General features: G+C 42.7%; 1 protein-coding gene across 1 annotated transcript in view; it reads right to left on the reverse strand.

Moving 5' to 3' along the window:
* Positions 1-18,132, reverse strand: part of uggt2 (UDP-glucose glycoprotein glucosyltransferase 2) — a 298,559-nt gene that overhangs the window by 9,202 nt on the left and 271,225 nt on the right. The window contains exons 36-38 of the mRNA XM_048597609.1: positions 14,761-14,921; positions 14,048-14,162; positions 10,541-10,657 (exon numbers count right to left, since the gene is read on the reverse strand). Coding sequence (XP_048453566.1) covers positions 10,541-10,657; positions 14,048-14,162; positions 14,761-14,921 — 393 coding nt within the window. The remainder of the gene's footprint in view (positions 1-10,540; positions 10,658-14,047; positions 14,163-14,760; positions 14,922-18,132) is intronic.

Genomic DNA, 18,132 nt, shown 5'->3' on the forward strand with positions numbered 1-18,132 from the left:
TCTTCTGCGCCCTCTCCAAAGCCCCCACATCATTCCTGTAATATGGTGACCAAAATTGAATGCAGTACTCTTAAGTATAGCCTAACCAAAGTCTTACAAAGCTGCAGCATTACATCCTGACTCTTGTACTCACTTCCCAACCAATAAAGGCAAACATGCCATACACTGCCTTCACCACCCTATCCATTTGTATGGTCACTTTCAGGGAGTTATGGACTTGAACCCCAAGCTACCTCTGTACATCAATGCTGTTCAGGAGCCTGCCGTTAACTGTATACCTTCACTTAACTTTCAGTCTTCCAAAGTGCAGCACCTCACACTTACCTGGATTAAGTTCCATCTGCCATTTCTCTGCCCATATCTGTAACTGATCTATACCCCACTGTATGCTTTGACAACCTTCTACACTATCCACAACTCTACCAACCTTTGTGTCATCTGCAAACTTACTAACCCACCCATCTACATTTTCATCCAAGTCATTTATATATGTATAAAACAAACAGCAGAGGTCCCAGTACAGATCCCTGCGGAACTCTACCAGTCACAGAACTCCAACCTGAAAAATCCCCTTCGACCACTACACTCTGCCTTGTATGGGTAAGCCAATTCGGATTCCGAATTGGTTAAGTCACTAGATCCCATGTATCTTAATCTTCTGGATGAGACTACTATGAGGGACCTTGTCTGTGCATATTCAGATAAAGAGCCTTAAGCTTTGACTTTTCACCTTTTATTATTTATTCTGGTTCCAATTTCTGCTGCACTCTTGCTTGTATTTTTTGCCTCTTCCTGTCACACTTTGGATTATTATTTGCTTCTTCACTACTCTGCCCCTCTGATTTCTGTTTTGTTTTTGAATTTTTAAACTTCCCTCAACTGAAACCTCCCATCACTAATTAGTTTAAAGCCCTCTCTACAATCCTTGTTATGCTGTTCGTTAGGACACTGGTCCTAGCATGGTTCAAGAGAAGCCTGTCCCATGAATCAGTACTATTCCCACGAATAAGAACCAATTTCTTTCTCACCAATCTGAGTCACACATTTACCCTTCTAATCTTATTTTACCCTATGCTGATCTGTGTATGGCTCTGATTGTAATCAGATGACCTCTGTGGCTCTTTTTTTCTTTAAGTTTAATCCTAACCACATTAACTGGATTCCTCCCCTCCCACTATGTTCCTATTCAGCCCAGAAGAGGTGCCCTTAACCTTGGCACAAAGTAGGCAACCTAGCCTTTGAGACTCTATATTTGCTGTCAGGAATAGTATCTATTCCCATAACTATGCTGTCCCCTATTAGAATGGCATTTCTCTTTCCTCCCCGCTACTTCGGTCAATTTTTTTTTTCTTCTTTATTCATTCAGGGGATGAGGGCATCACTAGTTAGGTTGCATTTATTGCCCATCGGGCAGTTAAGAGTCAACTACATTCCTGTGGGTCTGGATCACATGTAGGCCAGACCAGGTAAGGATGGTAGTTTCCTTCCCTAAAGGCATGAGTGAACCAGACAGGTTTTTCCCCAACAACCGACAATGGATTCATGGTCATCATTAGATTCTTAAATCCAGCTATTTATTGAATTCAAATTCCACATTCTGCCGTGGCAGGGTTTGAACCTGGATCCACAGAATGTTATCTGGGTCTCTGGATTAACAAGCCAGTGATAATACCACTAGGCCATTGCCTCCCAATATGCTCATCCTTCCTGTGGCCTACGCTCTCGTTCATACCACAAACAAAAACCTTATATCTACTGGCCAATAGCACCAGCAGAGACTAATTTCTGGATCCCTATACCTGCCTCACGCATAGTCACATCTACCTGTCCTTAACTACAGACAAAATCTGATGTAATTAATCTGCGAGTGACTACCTCCTGAAACAGTGTCCAGTTACTCCTCCACCTCCCTGTTGCAGTGTTCGCAGCTCACACTTACCTACCTGTTTTCCTGATGTTGCATTTGGGCTTTGGTAGGGAGGAACACTGCTCTTCTCATGCCGGTCTGTTTTCTGTGTGCTGCAACTCCCTCTCTGCCTCTGGTTTTTAATCTCTTGCCACTGTCCTTCTCACCTAAGTCTGCTCCCCATTTGCTGGGCCTTCCTTTCTACCATTACCATTCTCACTCTGGTCTGGTCTCAAGTCTGCTTCACATTGATGCTGACTTGCTGCACATTCCTCCCAGAAATGGTTCAGTCCAGGGATTAGCAATAACACAAATATTCTCTACTGCCCCTTTCCTCCACCACTTACCCCCATGTCAAGAATCTTACTATCATTGGGAATCCGCTCATGAATTTATCAACCCCAAGAACTGTTACTTGTCCAGCAATCACTCCATCAATCGAAGTCTTGTATAAATGTTCTCTGCAATGTTGTGATGTTACACCATTGGTGTGCCTATGACCCTGGAGTGACTCTCCCACTCCCAGCATAGCTGTAGACCTGGACTATTCCTTCTGTCAGTGCAGCCATAGATTAAATCCTCGCTCATTCAAGCAGCAATGGGATTTCCATCTATGCGAGGAGATATTCTTTTTGCCTACAAAGAACAGGACTCTCTGTGTGAATAACCATAGCATCTAGCATGTGAAAATGAATCACATTGAAAGCACGACTAACAAAAACACTGGTTTCCAGTGTAATTCTTAGCACACTAGGTGTTATTTTGTAAATGTTGTCCAATTGCAGCATCACATCCAATGCTGGACACTACTGAGATTTTCCATCATGGACTAGCTTGAGTACGATCAGCATCTTGCCTACATGAACGGTCAATGGAATTTGTTGTTTAATAAAATCCAACAATCTTTGGGATGTACTGTCTACATGCCTGACAAATCCATCATGCTGATGCTGAAATTTATATATCACACTACTTATTTGTGTGGTAGGAAACACTTTTTGGCTTGACGTCAGTATCTGTTAGTGGAGAAAACCACTCAAACTTACTGCAATGCAGTAACATTAGACAGCTGGAGTGGGCGTGGACAAGTTTCCACTAGTAGGAGAGACTAAGACCTGGGGACACAGCCTCAGTGTGAAGGGATAATCATCTAGAACTGAGATGAGGACACATTTTGTCAGCCAAAGGGTGGCGTATCTGTGGATTCATCGCCACAGAAGGCTGTGAAGGCCAAGTTATTGAGAATATTTAAGACCGAGACAAATAGATAGATTCTTGATCAGTAAAGGGTATGGGGAGAAGGCAGGAAAATGGGGTTGAGAAACATATCAGCCATTATCGAATGGTGGAAAAGACTCAGTGGGTTGAATGGCCTAATTATATGTCTATATCTTATGGTCTGTAGTCAATAAATAATAACTGCAAACACAAAACTGGAGAAACTCAGCAGGTCTGGCAGCATCTGTGGAGAGAAAAAACAAAGGTAGCATTTTGAGTCCAGTATGATTCTTCAGAACTGAAAGGGGCTGGAAAATGATGGTTTTTATGCTTTAACAGGGGAAGAGGAGGAACGAGTGGAACAAATTGTGAAAAGGCCCGGAGCAAAAAACAAAAGGAGTGATAATGGTTGGAAAGGAGCAATTGAAATGTGCAGCAGATGTAAATGGTAAGTGTGAAAAGGAGGAAGTATGTCTGCTCTTCTAAGAGCAAGCCCAATAAAACACAAACATGACACAGCCAGGTTTTGTTGGGTGTGCAGGGTGAGAGGAATCAAAATGAGGACAGACATCATACTTTGAAGTTGAGAAACTCAATAACAAGTCCTAAAGTCTATAAAGTGCCTAAGTGGAAAGTGAGATATTGTTTCTTCAACTGGCTTTGTACTTCATTGGAACACTGCTGTAGACTCAGGACAGAAATATTAGCAAGAGTGCAAGTTGTCTGACTGAAATGACAAGTAGGTGGGAGGTTGGGGGTCATTTATCTGGCTAGAGTGGAGGCGTTCTATAAAGTGGTCATCTAGTCTGTCTTTGGCCTTGCCAAAGTAAAGGAGACCAAACCGTGAGCAACGTATCAGGTAGACTGGGTTAAAAGAAATACAAGTGAAATGTTGCTTTACCTGGGACCTTGGACGGTGAAGAAGGAAGAGTTGAATTGACAAGTGTTATACCTTCTGTGATTGCTTGGGAAGGTCCCATAGGGGAGTGAGGAAGTATTAAGAGTAAGAATGATGGAGAAGTGGACCAGGGTATCAAAGAGAGTACAGTCCCTGTGGAATGTTGACAGTGGGGATGTGTTTGGTGGAGGCATCCTGCTGGAAATGACAGCAGATGATCCTTTGAATGCGACACTAGTGGAGTACTGGCTGCAAAGAGTGAAATGCTGGGAGTTGAGGTGAGTGTGGGAGTTTAAAGGGAAATTAGGAGGGTGGTATTGCTGTGTCTTGTTTACCTTATGACTACCACAGGTCTACTGGAGGCAGGAGCAGACGCTGATGTAAGAGATCACAGCGGGTCAGACAGCATCCATGGAGGGAAAGCAAGCTAACGTTTTGAGTCCAAATGACTTCCTTAGAGATGATAGAATACTGGGGTGGGAGAAGGGATGGGGAGGATGGAGTGCCACTCTTTTGCATTATTTTCTAAGTCTTTATTAAAACAAGGGAACAGACTTATTGGTTTTTTTTTTAAAGTCTTCTAAAGTTTTTAAACTTTGGACAGTTTAATCATATCAGGAGAGGTCGAAGCAGCAGTCCGCTCCTCTTGCTCCCTATGGGAGACTGGGCACTTTTCCGGGGCCTGGGGCCAGCATGTGTGCATGAAGCGTGTCCAACTGTATCCCCTGAAAGCTTGGGTTTCAGAACTGGAATGGTGGCTGGGGACATCATGGAGTATCTGTGACTCTGAATGCATTGTGGTTAACACGTTTAGACAGGTGGTTACACCACAGATGAAGGCCTGACGAAGGAAGGGAATGGGTGACCACCAGGCAGTCTAAGAGAAACCGATAGGTAGTATTCAGTCTTGGAGGCTGATGAGGATGCTAGTTCATCCAGGGAGTGTAGCCAAGCTTCTGGCACCACGAGCAGCCTGTTGGTATAGAAGGGGAGGAAGAGAGGAAGGGCAATAGTAATAGGGGACTCCATAGTCAAGGGAACAGACAAGTGCTACTGTGGCTGTTAACGTGACTCCAGGATGGTGTGTTGCCTCCCTGAATGGCTACAGGGCATCCTGAAGGAGGAGGATTATAAACTTAGAGGTCAGGGCACATTTTGGTACTAACAATAAAGGTATGAAAGAGGGATGAGATCTTGCATCAGGAAATCAGGGAGCTATGCAGTGGACTAAAAGGCAGGACCTCTCAGGTTGCAATCTCTGGATTACTCGCAGTGCCACGTGCTAGCAAGTACAGAAATAGGAGAATAGCGCAAATGAATGCGTGGCTCAAGTGTTGGTGCAGGACGGATTAATTTAGATTCTTGGATCACTGGACCATTCCTGGGGAAGGTGGGACCTGTACAAGAGGGACAGTCTACACCTGAAACAGGGCAGGACTAACATTTTTGGTTTGCTAGTACTATTGGGAGGAGTTTAAACTAATTCAGCAGGAGGAGGAGACACAGATTGTTAGCAGAATAAGGGCACACAATCATACAGTAAAACAATCAAGTCAGCAGGAGTGCAGGGAGTAAGGCATGGCTGGATGGTCTTTAAACTATTTTTCTATTCAACCTGTTCAGATATGTTATTACACATCTCTGGAGCAGGTGGGATTTGGACCTGGGCCTCCCAGTCTAGGGGTAGGGATATTACCACTGCAGAATAAGATGCCAGGAATATCACAAGTAAAATGGATGAGTTAAGCATGATGATTGCCACATGGAAGAGTGATTTAGTAGCAGAGACGTGGTTGATGCAGGTGCAAGATTGGCAACTCAGCATTCCACTCCAGGTGAGTCATAGGAGGGAGTAAAAGGAGGTAGCATTGAATTATTAGTTAAGGAGACAGTTACTGCAGTAAGGAGAGATGATATCTTGGAGGAAACACTGGTCCCTAATGTCCCTACTTTTTCCCTGGTTACCCTCTTTCCATTGATTACCCTCTTTCCATTGATATACTAATAGAATATCTTGTGATTTCTTGAAGCTTTATGGGTAGAATTGAGGAATAAAAAAAGGGAGCAGCCATACTGCTAGGTGTTTATTACAGACCTCCAGCAAGTTAGTGGGAAATTGAGGAGGAAATTTGTACACAAATCCCAGATGTGTGTAAAAATGAGAGCAAAGACATAATTATAGTAGGTAATTTCAACTTTCCCAATAATAACTGGGATAGACATAGTGTTAAGAGCTTGAATTTTTTGAAATGTGTACAGCAGAACTTTTTAGGCCAAATATGTAGAGGGTTCAACAAGGGATAGAGTGTTTCTGGACTTAATTCTGAGAAATGAAGTTGGATAGGTGGTTGAGGTGGGTATTTTGGGAGCATTTCAGTGATAGCAATCACAACATGATACAATTTAAGTTTATTATAGACAAAGGAATAGTAGTAGTGGGGACAGCGCCTTCAGACAAGAAATGGGGAGGTTATAAAACCCTAGAGGGAACATTTTGGGCGATTGGAAGGAGTAACAAGCCAGGAGAACCATAGATGACCAGGGATATTCGGGATACAATGAGAAGGAAAATAAAGGCTTTTTGGCAGGTACAAGGGAAGCAAATCAGTGGAGGCATTAGTGGAGTATAGAAAGTGCAGGAGGTAGCTTAAGAAGGCAATTAGGAAAGTAAAGAGAGGCTATGAAAGAGCTCTGGCTGGTAAAAGTGGGGGAAATCAAAAGATATTCTATTAGTATATCAATGGGAAGAGGATAACTGGGGAAAAGGTAGGGCCTATTAGGGATCGGCGGGGTGGAGCCAAAGGACATTGACAGAGTGTTGAACCAATACTTCATATCAGGCTTCACTCAAGAGAATGAGGACGAAGGTATGGAACTCAGGGTGTAGAGACTGCATGGTACTTGAGGAAATTGGCATTGGAAAGGACAAAGTCTTGAAGGTGTTGACAGGTTTAAAGGCAGACAAATCTCCAGTTCTGAATGAATTGTGTCCCAGGCTGCTGAGGGAGGCAAGGGAGGAGATTGCAGGGGCACTGACCGAATTTTTAATTCCTCTCTAAGCACAGGGAAGGTGCCAGATGACTGGAGAACGTTTAATGTGGTTCCAATATTTAAGAAAGGTTGTACAGATAAGCCAGAGAACTACAGACCAGTAAGTCGCATGTCAGTGGTAGGGAAACTTAGAGAAAATTCTGAAGGAGAGCATATATCTCCATGTGGAGAGGCAAAGTCTGATCAAGGATAGTTGGCACGGCTTCATCAGAGGAGGGCATACCTAACAAATATGACAGAACTTTTTGAGGGGGTGACCAGGCATGTAGATTAGAATAGTGCAGTTGATGTAGTTTGTATGGATTTCAGCAAAGCCTTTGACAAGATCCCACATAGGAGACTTATCAAGAAGGCAATGCATATGGGATGCAAGGTAATTTAGTAAAGTGGATTCAAAATTGGCTCAGTTGTGGGAGACAGAAAGTGATGACAGAATGCTGCTTTAGTGACTGAAAGCCAGTGTCCAGTGGCGTACTACAAGGGTCTGTGCTGGGGCCCCTGTTATTTGTTATTCATATAAATGAAGACAGTGTGGGATTAGTAAGTTTGTGTACGACACAAAGATTGGTTGGGTAGTTAACAGTGAGGTAGAGTGTCTTGAGCTACAAGAAGATATAAATGGGATGGTCAAATGGGCAGATAAGTGGCAGATGGAATTCACCCCTGAAAAATGGAGGTGCTTGGAAGGAGTAATTTGACAAGAAGTTATTCGATAAACGGTGCAACACTAGGAAATTCTGTGGAACAAAGGGACCTTGGCGTGTTTGTCCATAGATGTCTGAAGGTGAATAGGCATGTTAGTGGAGTGGTGAAAATGCTGTTTGGGACACTTGCCATTATCAATGGAAGCATAAATTACAAAAAGCAGGGAAGTCATGATGGAGTTGTATAGAACTCTGATCAGACCACAGCTAGTGTACTGTGTGTAGTTCTGGTGGCAACATTACAGGAAGGATGTGATTGCACTGAAGGGAGGTGCAGAGGAGATTCACCAGGATGCTGTCTGGAATGGAAAATTAAAGTTATGAGGAAAGGTTGGATAGGCTTGGGTTGTTTTCATTGGAAAGAGAAGACTGAGGGGCAATCTGATTGAATTGTACAAGATTGAGGGATATGGACAGAATGGATAAGGAGCAGCTGTTCCCCTTAGTTGAGGGGTCAGACATAAGTTGACATGGGTTCAAGGTGAGGGGCAGAAGGATTTTGGAGCTGTGGGGTGGAGGCAAGGAAAACATTTTTACCCAGTGGGTGGTGAGAGTTTGGAACGTGCTGCCTGGGAAGGTTGTAGAGGCGAGTTCCTCATATCCTTTAAAAATTAGCTGGAAGAGCAATTGGCGCGACTTAACATTCAATGCTATGGGCCTGGTAAATAGGATTAGGTTGAAAGTCACATGTTTCTCAAGTGTTGGTGCAGACTTGATGGGCCAAAAGCCTCTTCTGCACTGTATTATTCTACAAAAGTAAGGAGAAGGGGAACCCTATCTTTGTTCTGGGAAGGAGGATAAGGGGTGAGGGCAGAATTATGCAAGACATGTCAGATACTGCCGAAGGCCCTGTCAACCACAATAAGGGGCTTTTCTTTCCTTATCTGAAAGAAAGGTCATGTCAGAGACAGGCCAATGGAAAATGACATCATCAGAACAGACGTGAGAGAGATGGAGAAATGGGGAGAATGGAATGGAAACCTTGCAGGAAGTAAGGTGTAAAATGCTGTAGTCGAGATAACTGGGAGAAGTGGGCTTGGAATAGAGAGACTCGGGGACCGCTTTGCAGAACACTTACGCTCGGTTCGCAACAAACAACTGCACCTCCCAGTCGCGAACCATTTCAACTCCCCCTCCCATTCCTCAGACGACATGTCCATCCTGGGCCTCCTGCAGTGCCACAACGATGCCACCCGAAGGTTGCAGGAACAGCAACTCATATTCCGCTTGGGAACCCTGCAGCCCAATGGTATCAATGTGGATTTCACAAGTTTCAAAATCTCCCCTCCCCCCACCGCATCCCAAAACCAGTCCAACTCGTCCCTGCCTCCCTAACCTGTTCTTCCTCCCACCTATCCCCTCCTCCCACCCCAAGCCGCACCTCCATCTCCTACCGACCAACCTCATCCCGCCCCCTTGACCTGTCCGTCCTCCCTGGACTGACCTATCCCCTTCCTAACTCCCTACCTACACTCACCTTTCCTGGCCCCATCCCCGCCTCTTCGACCTGTTTGTTTCCTCTCCACCTATCCTCTCCTCTATCCCTCTTCTATCCGCCTCCCACTCTCTCCCTATTTATTTCAAAACCCCCTTCCCCTCCCCCTTTTCTGATGAAGGGTCTAGGCCCGAAACGTCAGCCTCTCTGCTCCTATGATGCTGCTTGGCCTGCTGTGTTCATCCAGCCCTGCACCTTGTTGTCTTGGAATAGATATTGGTGGATAGCCTGTCCTCAGAAATGGAAACAGTGAAGTCAAGGAAGGGAAGGAAGAGTCAGAGGTTTCAGAGGTGAGAGAAGGATGGAAACTGGAAGCAAAACCGTTGAACTTTCTAATTGTGGATGAGAGCAGGAGGCAATGCTGAAGACATCATCAATGCAATGGAAAAATGTTGTGGTTAGACGTCCCCAAGCAGGACTAGGACAAGGAGTGTTCCACGTACCCCATTAAGATAGGCATAGCTGGAACTCATGCATATATACATCTTTGACTCGGACAATGCACTTCTGACATCACCATTGAAAAGCACAGCTTTTAATGCTCCTTTGTTTCAGATTCCTTCACAAGAGAAAACAGTCTCTTTGTGATTTACCCATCACATAATTAGCCATCTTAAATGCGTCAATTAATCTTCTATACACAAGGGATTAGAAACATAAGCTATGTAACCTATCTCCTCATAACGTAACCCCTTTAGTCGTGATACCATTCTAGTGAATGTACACCGCACCCCCTCTCAGGCGGGTGTATACCACCTGAGGTTCAATATGCAGACTGAATTCTAAATGGATTGCAAACAGAGTTCTGTCTAGGTTATATCACAGCTTTCTCCTCTTAGTATTCCAGCCTTCTTGAAATAAGGGCCAACATTCCACTGGCTTCTTAAGTTATTGTTTACACTTGTCCACTAACTGGGATTGCTAAGTGTCTCAACTGCTTACCCACAGTTCCTAGCTTCTCAATGTAGAAAATATTCTGATTTATGTTATTTGGGTTTAAAGTGAATGTCTCACACTTTCTCACAATATACTCTCGTTGCCATTGTTTGTCTACGCTTAAATTGATCCTGTCATTTTGCAACATCCTTCTCCCATCTACATGATTTGCCCATTGTTACCAGCAAACTTATATGATGGCACTCTTTTCCTTCATCAGGAAAACCTGAGGTTGGGATGTGACCAGTGATGCCCCCTCAATGAAGCTTCTGTTAGTTTTAAAGGATGTTAGTATGGAACGTGAAATTTATGACATCAGGTGCTTTACCCACCAGATCTATTGTTTTAGCCATCTTTTTGGACTCCTCACTGCACCATGTTTCGCACCAGAGCCATTCTTGTGGGAGGGATTTAATAGCCACTTGATGGATCATGTTATTGGGCAGGTCCTAGAAGCATAAAAAAATTGCATTAACCCTCATGGCCTAAATAACCGTAACATGATTTTCTAAATTGTGAAAGAAATGAGATGAATTGGCAGTCTCTGTAGTTAAAATGAAGTTTGGTGATTCATTACAATAACACACTGTCATGAATACATGTTTGCACTATATAATAGCATAAAGAAAGTGACTCTGTCTTTAAAATTAAGTTTTTCAGAATAAGTCCCATAAGGCCTATGACTGCTCTTCGGATTCAAGTGCCTAATTATCATCTTCATATGTAACATTTATTTGTACTTACTTTAAATCTTTGTTTCTTTATTTTAAACTTTAAACTAATAAACTCTACCACTTTCTACTTAAATAACTTTCAGCAATAGTCATGAAATAAATTAAACAGCTGTGCTGTTGGTTATTTTTAAATTCAAACACTCAAATTGAAAGCAGGACTACACACGAGCATAAACAAACTTTTAGTTTGGGGACCATTCTGAGGATACACAGGGCAGGTGTTTGTGACGTGCACCTTTAGAATTTACAACCTGTATAACTGAACAGATAAAGTAGTGTTCAAGGTTCAAGCAGGCAAATATGTAAATATATTTGTGAATCAATCCTGGAAATATAGTGAAATGTTTTTAAATTCTTGGCAATATATCATGCAAACAATCTGCAATAGATCATGCACTTGTAGCTATTTTCTTTAACATTTGTCAACAATAACAGAAATTATTTGGTAGAACAGAATTTGTGTATTTTTTAATTATTCACACAATTTGGGCATTGTTGGCTGGCTAGCATTTTATTGCCTAATCCTGGTTTCTCTTGAAAAAGGTGGTGATGAGCTGCTTTCTTGATCTGATGTAGTCCACATCCTGTAGTTTGACCTACAATGCCCTTAGGGCAGGAATTCCAGGATTTAGACCCAGTGCCAATGAAGGAACATCAATATATTTCCAAGTCAGGATGGTGAGTGGTTTGGAGGGAAACTTGCAGTTAGTGGTGTTCCTATATAGCTGCTTTCCTTGTCCTTCTAGTTGGAAGTGGCCACGAGTTTGGAAGGTGCGGTCTAAGGATCTCGGGTGTATTTCTGCAGTGCATCTTGGAGATAGTATACACTACTACTGCAGAGCGTGAGTGGTAGAGGGACTGGATGCTTATGGATGTGGTGCCAATCAAATGGGCTGCTTTGTTACGGATGATGTCAAGCTCCTCAAGTGTCGTTGAAGCTGCACCCATCCAGGCAAGTGAGGAGTATTCCATTGTACCCCTGACTTGCGCCTTGTAGATGATAGATAGGCTTTGGGGAGTCAGGAGGTGAGTTACTCGTTGCAGTATTCCCAGGGTCTGATCTGCTCGTGTAGCTACTGTGTTTATTTAGTGAGTCCAGTCGAGTTTCTGGTCAATGGTAACCCCAATGATGTTGATAGTGGGGAATTCAGGGAATGCCATTAATGTCATGGAATGCTGGTTAGACTGACCATCTCCAATAAGAGAAATTGCCCAGTACTTTTGTGGCACAAATGTTATACTTGGGTGCGAAACAAACATTTTTTTACAAATTGCTCCAATGAGTGCAAGACAGAAAGCTTTGATAAAATGTGCCTTTTCCAGAAATAGTAATTTTAATTAACATAACATAGCCAAAATATGTATTCTATCTCGAATGCAGGGTGAATGCTTATAAGAATTTAAAAAAAATTTTTCTTCAGATATTGCAAATCTAGAATTTGGGGATTTCAACATGTATGTGAATCATATTGAGCTCTAAAACATGAAGTCTTTTTCTCTCCACAGACGATGCCAGAAGTGCTGTGTTTCTTCAGTCCCTTCTGTCTCTATTATAGAAAGTTAGCAAGGAATTAGGAAGGCAAATGGCACATTTGATTTTATTGCAAAGGATTTAGTGTGCAGGAATAAAGGAAAAGAAAGCAAAATACTGCAGATGCTGGGAAGCCGAAATAAAAACAAAATGCTGCAGATACTCAGCAGGTCCAGCAACATCTTTGGAGAAAGAAACAGAGTTAACATTTTGAGAACAATAAGAGTTGTACTGGACTTGAAATGTTAACTCTGTTCCTCTTTCCACAGATGATGCAACACTTGTTGCGTTTCTGTAGAAATTTCTGTTTTATTTCAGGAGTAAAGGAGTCTTATTACATTTGGAGAGATTTTTGGAGAGACCACATCTGGAATGTTGGATGCAGTTCTTGTTTCAATATCTGAGAAAGGATATGCTTACACTAGGGAGGTAAGACTTGGGTAAGTTCACTAGAATGGACCCTGGGATAATGGAGCTATGCTATAATGAGAGGCCGAGTATGTGGGGTGTGTAAAAGTTGCCATCGTCCTACCAGACGATGCTGCTCCCTCATCAGAGGGATGACTGGTGGTGGTTTAACCTGAGGGTCACCTCAGCTGGTGTGGGAATTGAACTCTGCTGTTCTGTGCATCTTTCTGCATCATAAATAAACCATCCAACCAACTGACCTAAATCGACCCTGCGGGGTCTGTACTTTTTAAGGTCTAGATGAATAAACGGTGATGTAATTTAAATATACAAAACAATGAAGGAGATTGAGAGAGTAGACACTGAGAGATTGTCCATGTGTTTCAGAGTCCTGACTGGCAGAAACAGTCCCAGGACAAGGGGCCAATCACTTATAATTGAGAAGTGAGAAATTACTTTGTTCATATGGTTGTGAATCATAGGAATTCTCTACCCAAGAGTATTGTGGGTGCTCCCATTATTTAAGAATGGTATGGAGCTTTTTTTGGTCTCTCAGGAATTCAAAGGCTATGGGGAGTGGGCAAGAAAATGGAGTAAAGCCCGTGAGCAGCCACAAATGACTTGAATGAAAAAGCTGGATTGATGGGCCAAATAATTTAGTCCTGCTTCCATTTACTTGCATGTTGTAAGAGCCCTTGGGAAAGAGCAACAATGAAGCACAATGAAACTGCAGGAACTGCAAGAGGGCAATAGTTTTTACTAAGCTAAGCCAAATGCCTGTGAATCAATGCATAGCATTTTTTTTTAGTCTAATGTATAGCTACAACTGTTTTTAAAATTTTAAAGAGCTGAGGATTTACATTAAAGATCATGACACACAAAATGACCATAAAATGACTTCAAGAGTGTTTACTCCATAAATTGAGAATCTCACACTGCAGTTTAAGGCCTTTGGAACAGCAAATAATAGGGACTGCCTAAACCAAACATTATTTTTGGATGGCCCAGTAATTTTGGGCTTTGTGTCTGGTTGATTAACACTCAGTAATTCAGAGAAATTCAGTGCCTGAATAATTAAGAAAAATTAGATTCTGTAGATATACAAAACCAACTGGACCATCTTAAATAATGTGTATTGTCCATTGGAAAGTTAAGGAAACACTGACCTGATCCAGATTGGACAGACTGTTGGGATCCTGACTGAGTGCTTGGTACTGACCTCGAAGGCGATCGCCCGCTGCTATTTTTCTGAATCTTTTTAAATCTACGACATATAAAGCACTAGACAAAGAGATAATTGCAAATTTTCTCCATTATAGCCATTGTGTATAAGACAGTTAATAAAAAAGCACCATGCAATAATTAATTGAATCGTTATTTCTACTCAAAGTATCTCTGACTTCAGGCCATTCAATTTAGTAAAACAGGTTAACAAATCCTCGGAACAACGGACACAGTCATGACTAGAAGTACATTTCTCTGCTGAAGTGTATGATTACCACTTTGAATTTGTTGATTGTTGCAAACACCCTGCAGTGAAGGAAACCTGGCATTCTTACTCAGTCTGGTGTATTTGTGACTCCAGTTGCACACTTCCATGTTAACTATCCAAGTGGCCTAGCGATCACCCCAGACCATCACACTCTTGCAATGCTTTATTTCAAGAAGACAGCTCATCATTAGCTTTTCAAGACAGCCTGGCTAGTGACACTTCTGTCTTAATTACAAAAAGACACATACCTTTGTTTTAGATGTAACATTCAGCAGGCAATAAAATCAGTGGTTTTAAAAAAATATAAAAGATGTGGCAAACAATAGATATTTATTTCTGCAGTAATGCATTCTTAATGAAATTTTAGAAAAAAATCTGGCATTGTACCTTATGTGGTATTTTCTGCCTCCCAAATGAGAGGCCCAGTATCCTGAGTTCCAGAAGCGGTAACCATCCATTTCTTTACGACTGTCACAAAATGGTGTGTATCCATAGGGTGCACCCTCTAGATCCAACTCCAGAAGTTCTTTTAAATCAGTTCTCACAATCTTCAGGGAAGAATAGAAGTCAATACTTAAAACTGGCAGCGCTTTATTTAAAACAAAACAGTCTAACAATTTTGTTAACTTTGAGAAAGACGAAGTATCGTTCATGAGATCATAAGCAAAGATTTAAAAGATGTCGAGCTAGAGCTGTGAAGATAGGACAATATACCAAAAAATTGCACTAAGTTTGAGAAAGTATGGAGTTGTTCAATGTCAGGAAAGATTTAACCCGACTGATGCATTGTAAAAATAGCCATTTAAACAATAAAAATAACTCATTAACCCTGCTCTATTGTTCTGATTTTAGTTTTCGTTTAAAAAAAGTCAATTGTATTTTATTTCATTGGACAATAATGGTGGGAAAAAAAATCTCAATATACACTCTGGGCCAGATGTTCATGATCGAAGCAGGTAGCTTGAGTAGAGAAATTTCCCCAGACTGCTGGTCCTGCCTTGATAGAAACTCAGCTAATTTAAAGTTTTTGAGAAGATTTGTAGCTAGGATACTGGATGAGGTTGTAGACTTGCTCGCTGAGCTGGTGCATTTGATTGCAGATGTTTTGTCACCCTGCTAGGTAACATCGTCAGTGTGCCTCCGGTGAAGCGTTGGTGTCCTGTCCCGCTTGTTATTTATATGCATCGGTTTGCTGGGGTGGTCGGCATAATTTCTGGTTCTGTTTTTAGTGGTTTACGTATCGGGTCTAGTTCAATGTGTTTGTTGATGGAATTCTGGTTGGAATGCCAGGTCTCCAGGAACTTTCTGGCATGCCTCTGCTTGGCTTGTGCTATTATGGATGTGCTGTCGCAGTCAAATTCGTGTCCTTCTTTGTCCATGTATATTGAGACCAGTGAGAACCAAGTGACACAACTAGTTCTCACTGGTCTGCATACGCATGGAAAAAGAAGGACACAAATTTGACTTTGGACAACACATCCATAATAGCACAAGCCAAGCAGAGGCATGCCAGAGAATTCCTGGAGACCTGGCATTCCAACCGGAACTCCATCAACAAACACATTAAACTGGACCCAATATACAAACCACCCGAGAAACAGAACCGGAATTGATGCCAACCACCCCAGCAAACCGAGGCATATAAATAACGAGCGGGACAGATCACCAGTGCTTCACCAGAGATGCACTGACAATGTTACCTAGCAGGATCTGCAATCAAACATATCTGCTAAGTCAGCAACTGTACAAACTCAAACTCAGACTCAGCTATTGTTCTGGGGATCCTGGTTTGAATCCTGCCAAGGCAGATAGTGGAATTCAAATTCAATAAAAAAATCTGAAATTAAGAATCTAGTGATGACAAAGAAACCATTGTTGATTGTCAGAAAAACCCATCTGGTTCACTAATGTCCTCAGGGAAGGAAATCTGATATTTTCACCTGGTCTGGCCTGCATGTGACTCCACCCCCACAGCAATGTGGTTGACTCCCAATTTCCCTCTGAAATGGCCCAGTAAGCCATTCACTTGTACCGACCACTACAAAGTTTCAAAGAAATTAAACCAGATGATCATATTGCCATCGACCTAAGCAGAAACAGACCTGTCAGCCCTGTAATCCTCACTAACATCGGTGGCTTAGTGCCAAAATTGGGAGAACTGTCTCACAGACGAGTTAAGCAACAGCCCAACATAGTCATTCTCATGGATTCATATGTCCCAGACACCACCATCACCATCACCATCCCTGGTTATGTCCTGTCCCATTGACAGGATAGACCCAGCAGAGGTGGCAGCACAGTGGTATTCAGTCAGGAGGGAGCTGTCCTGGGACTCCTCAACATTGACTTTGGACCTCATGAAGTCTTTTGGTTTCAGGTTAAGCATGGACAAAGAAACCTCCTGCTTATTGCCACTGTCTTCCCTTGGCTGATGAATCAGTACTCCTCCATGTTGAATACCATTTAGAGGAAGTACTGAGGATGGCATGGTCACAAAATGTACTCTGGGTAGGGGATTTCAATAATCACCACCAAGAGTGGCTTGGCAGCAGTACTACAGATTGAGCTGGTTGGGTTCTAAAGGACTTAGCTGCTAGACAAGGTCTACAGCAGGTGGCAAGGGAATCAACAGGAGGGAAAAACAACTTGATTTCATCCGTACCAATCTGCTGGCTGCAGATGCATCTGCCCATGCCAGTATTAGTATCGCTCAATCCTTGTGAAGGTGAAGTCCCGTCTTCACATTGAGGATAGCCTCTACCGTGTTATGTGGCACTATCACTGTGCTAAATGAGACAGACTTTGAACAGATCTAGCAACTCAAAACTGACTGAGCATCCATGAGGCGCTATGGGCTTTCAATAACGCAGGTTTGTAATCTAGCACAATCTGTAACCACATAACCCAACATATCCCTCACTCAACCATTTACCATCAAGCCAGGGGATCAATCCTGGTTCAATCAATGTAGGAGGGCAAGCCAGGAGCAGCACCAGGTAAACCTAAAAATGAGGTGTTAACCTGGTGAAGCTACCAAACAGAACCACTTGCATGCCAAACTGCACAAGCAGCAAGTGATAGAGCCAAGCCTTCCCACAACCAATGGATCAGATCTAAGCTTTGCAGTCCTGCCAAATCCAGTCGTGAGTGCTGGTGGACAATTGAACAGTTCACTAGAGGAGGAGTTTCCACAAATATCCCCATCCTCAATGATGGAGGAGCCCAGCACATATGTGCAAAAGATAAGGCTGAAGCTTTTGCAGCAATCTTCAGCCAAAGTGTCGGGTGGATGGTCCATCTCTGCCTCCTCCAGTGGTCCCCAGCATTACAGATACCAGTCTTCAGCCAATTTGATTCACTCCACATGATATCAAGAAACAGTTGAAGACACTGGATACTGCATAAGCTACAGGCCCTGACAACATCCTAGCATTAGTACTGAAGAATAATGCTCCTGAACATTCCGCTCCCCGGCCAAGCCATTTCAGTACAGTTACAACACCAGCATCTATCTGACAATGTGGAAAATTTCCCAAGTATGACCTGTACATAAAAAACAGGACAAATCCAACCCAGCCAATTACCGCCCCATCACTCTACTCTTGATCATCAGTAAAGAGATGGAGGTGTCATCAAAAGTGCTAATCAAGCAGCACCTTCTCAGCAATAACCTGCTCAGTGATGCCCAGTTTGGTTTCTGCTGGGGCCACTCAGTTCTTGACCTCATTACAGGCTTGGTTCAAACATGGACAAAACAGC

The sequence above is a fragment of the Rhincodon typus genome, chromosome 6 (assembly GCF_021869965.1).
Source record: "Rhincodon typus isolate 14 chromosome 6, sRhiTyp1.1, whole genome shotgun sequence".
Lineage (NCBI taxonomy): Eukaryota > Metazoa > Chordata > Chondrichthyes > Orectolobiformes > Rhincodontidae > Rhincodon > Rhincodon typus.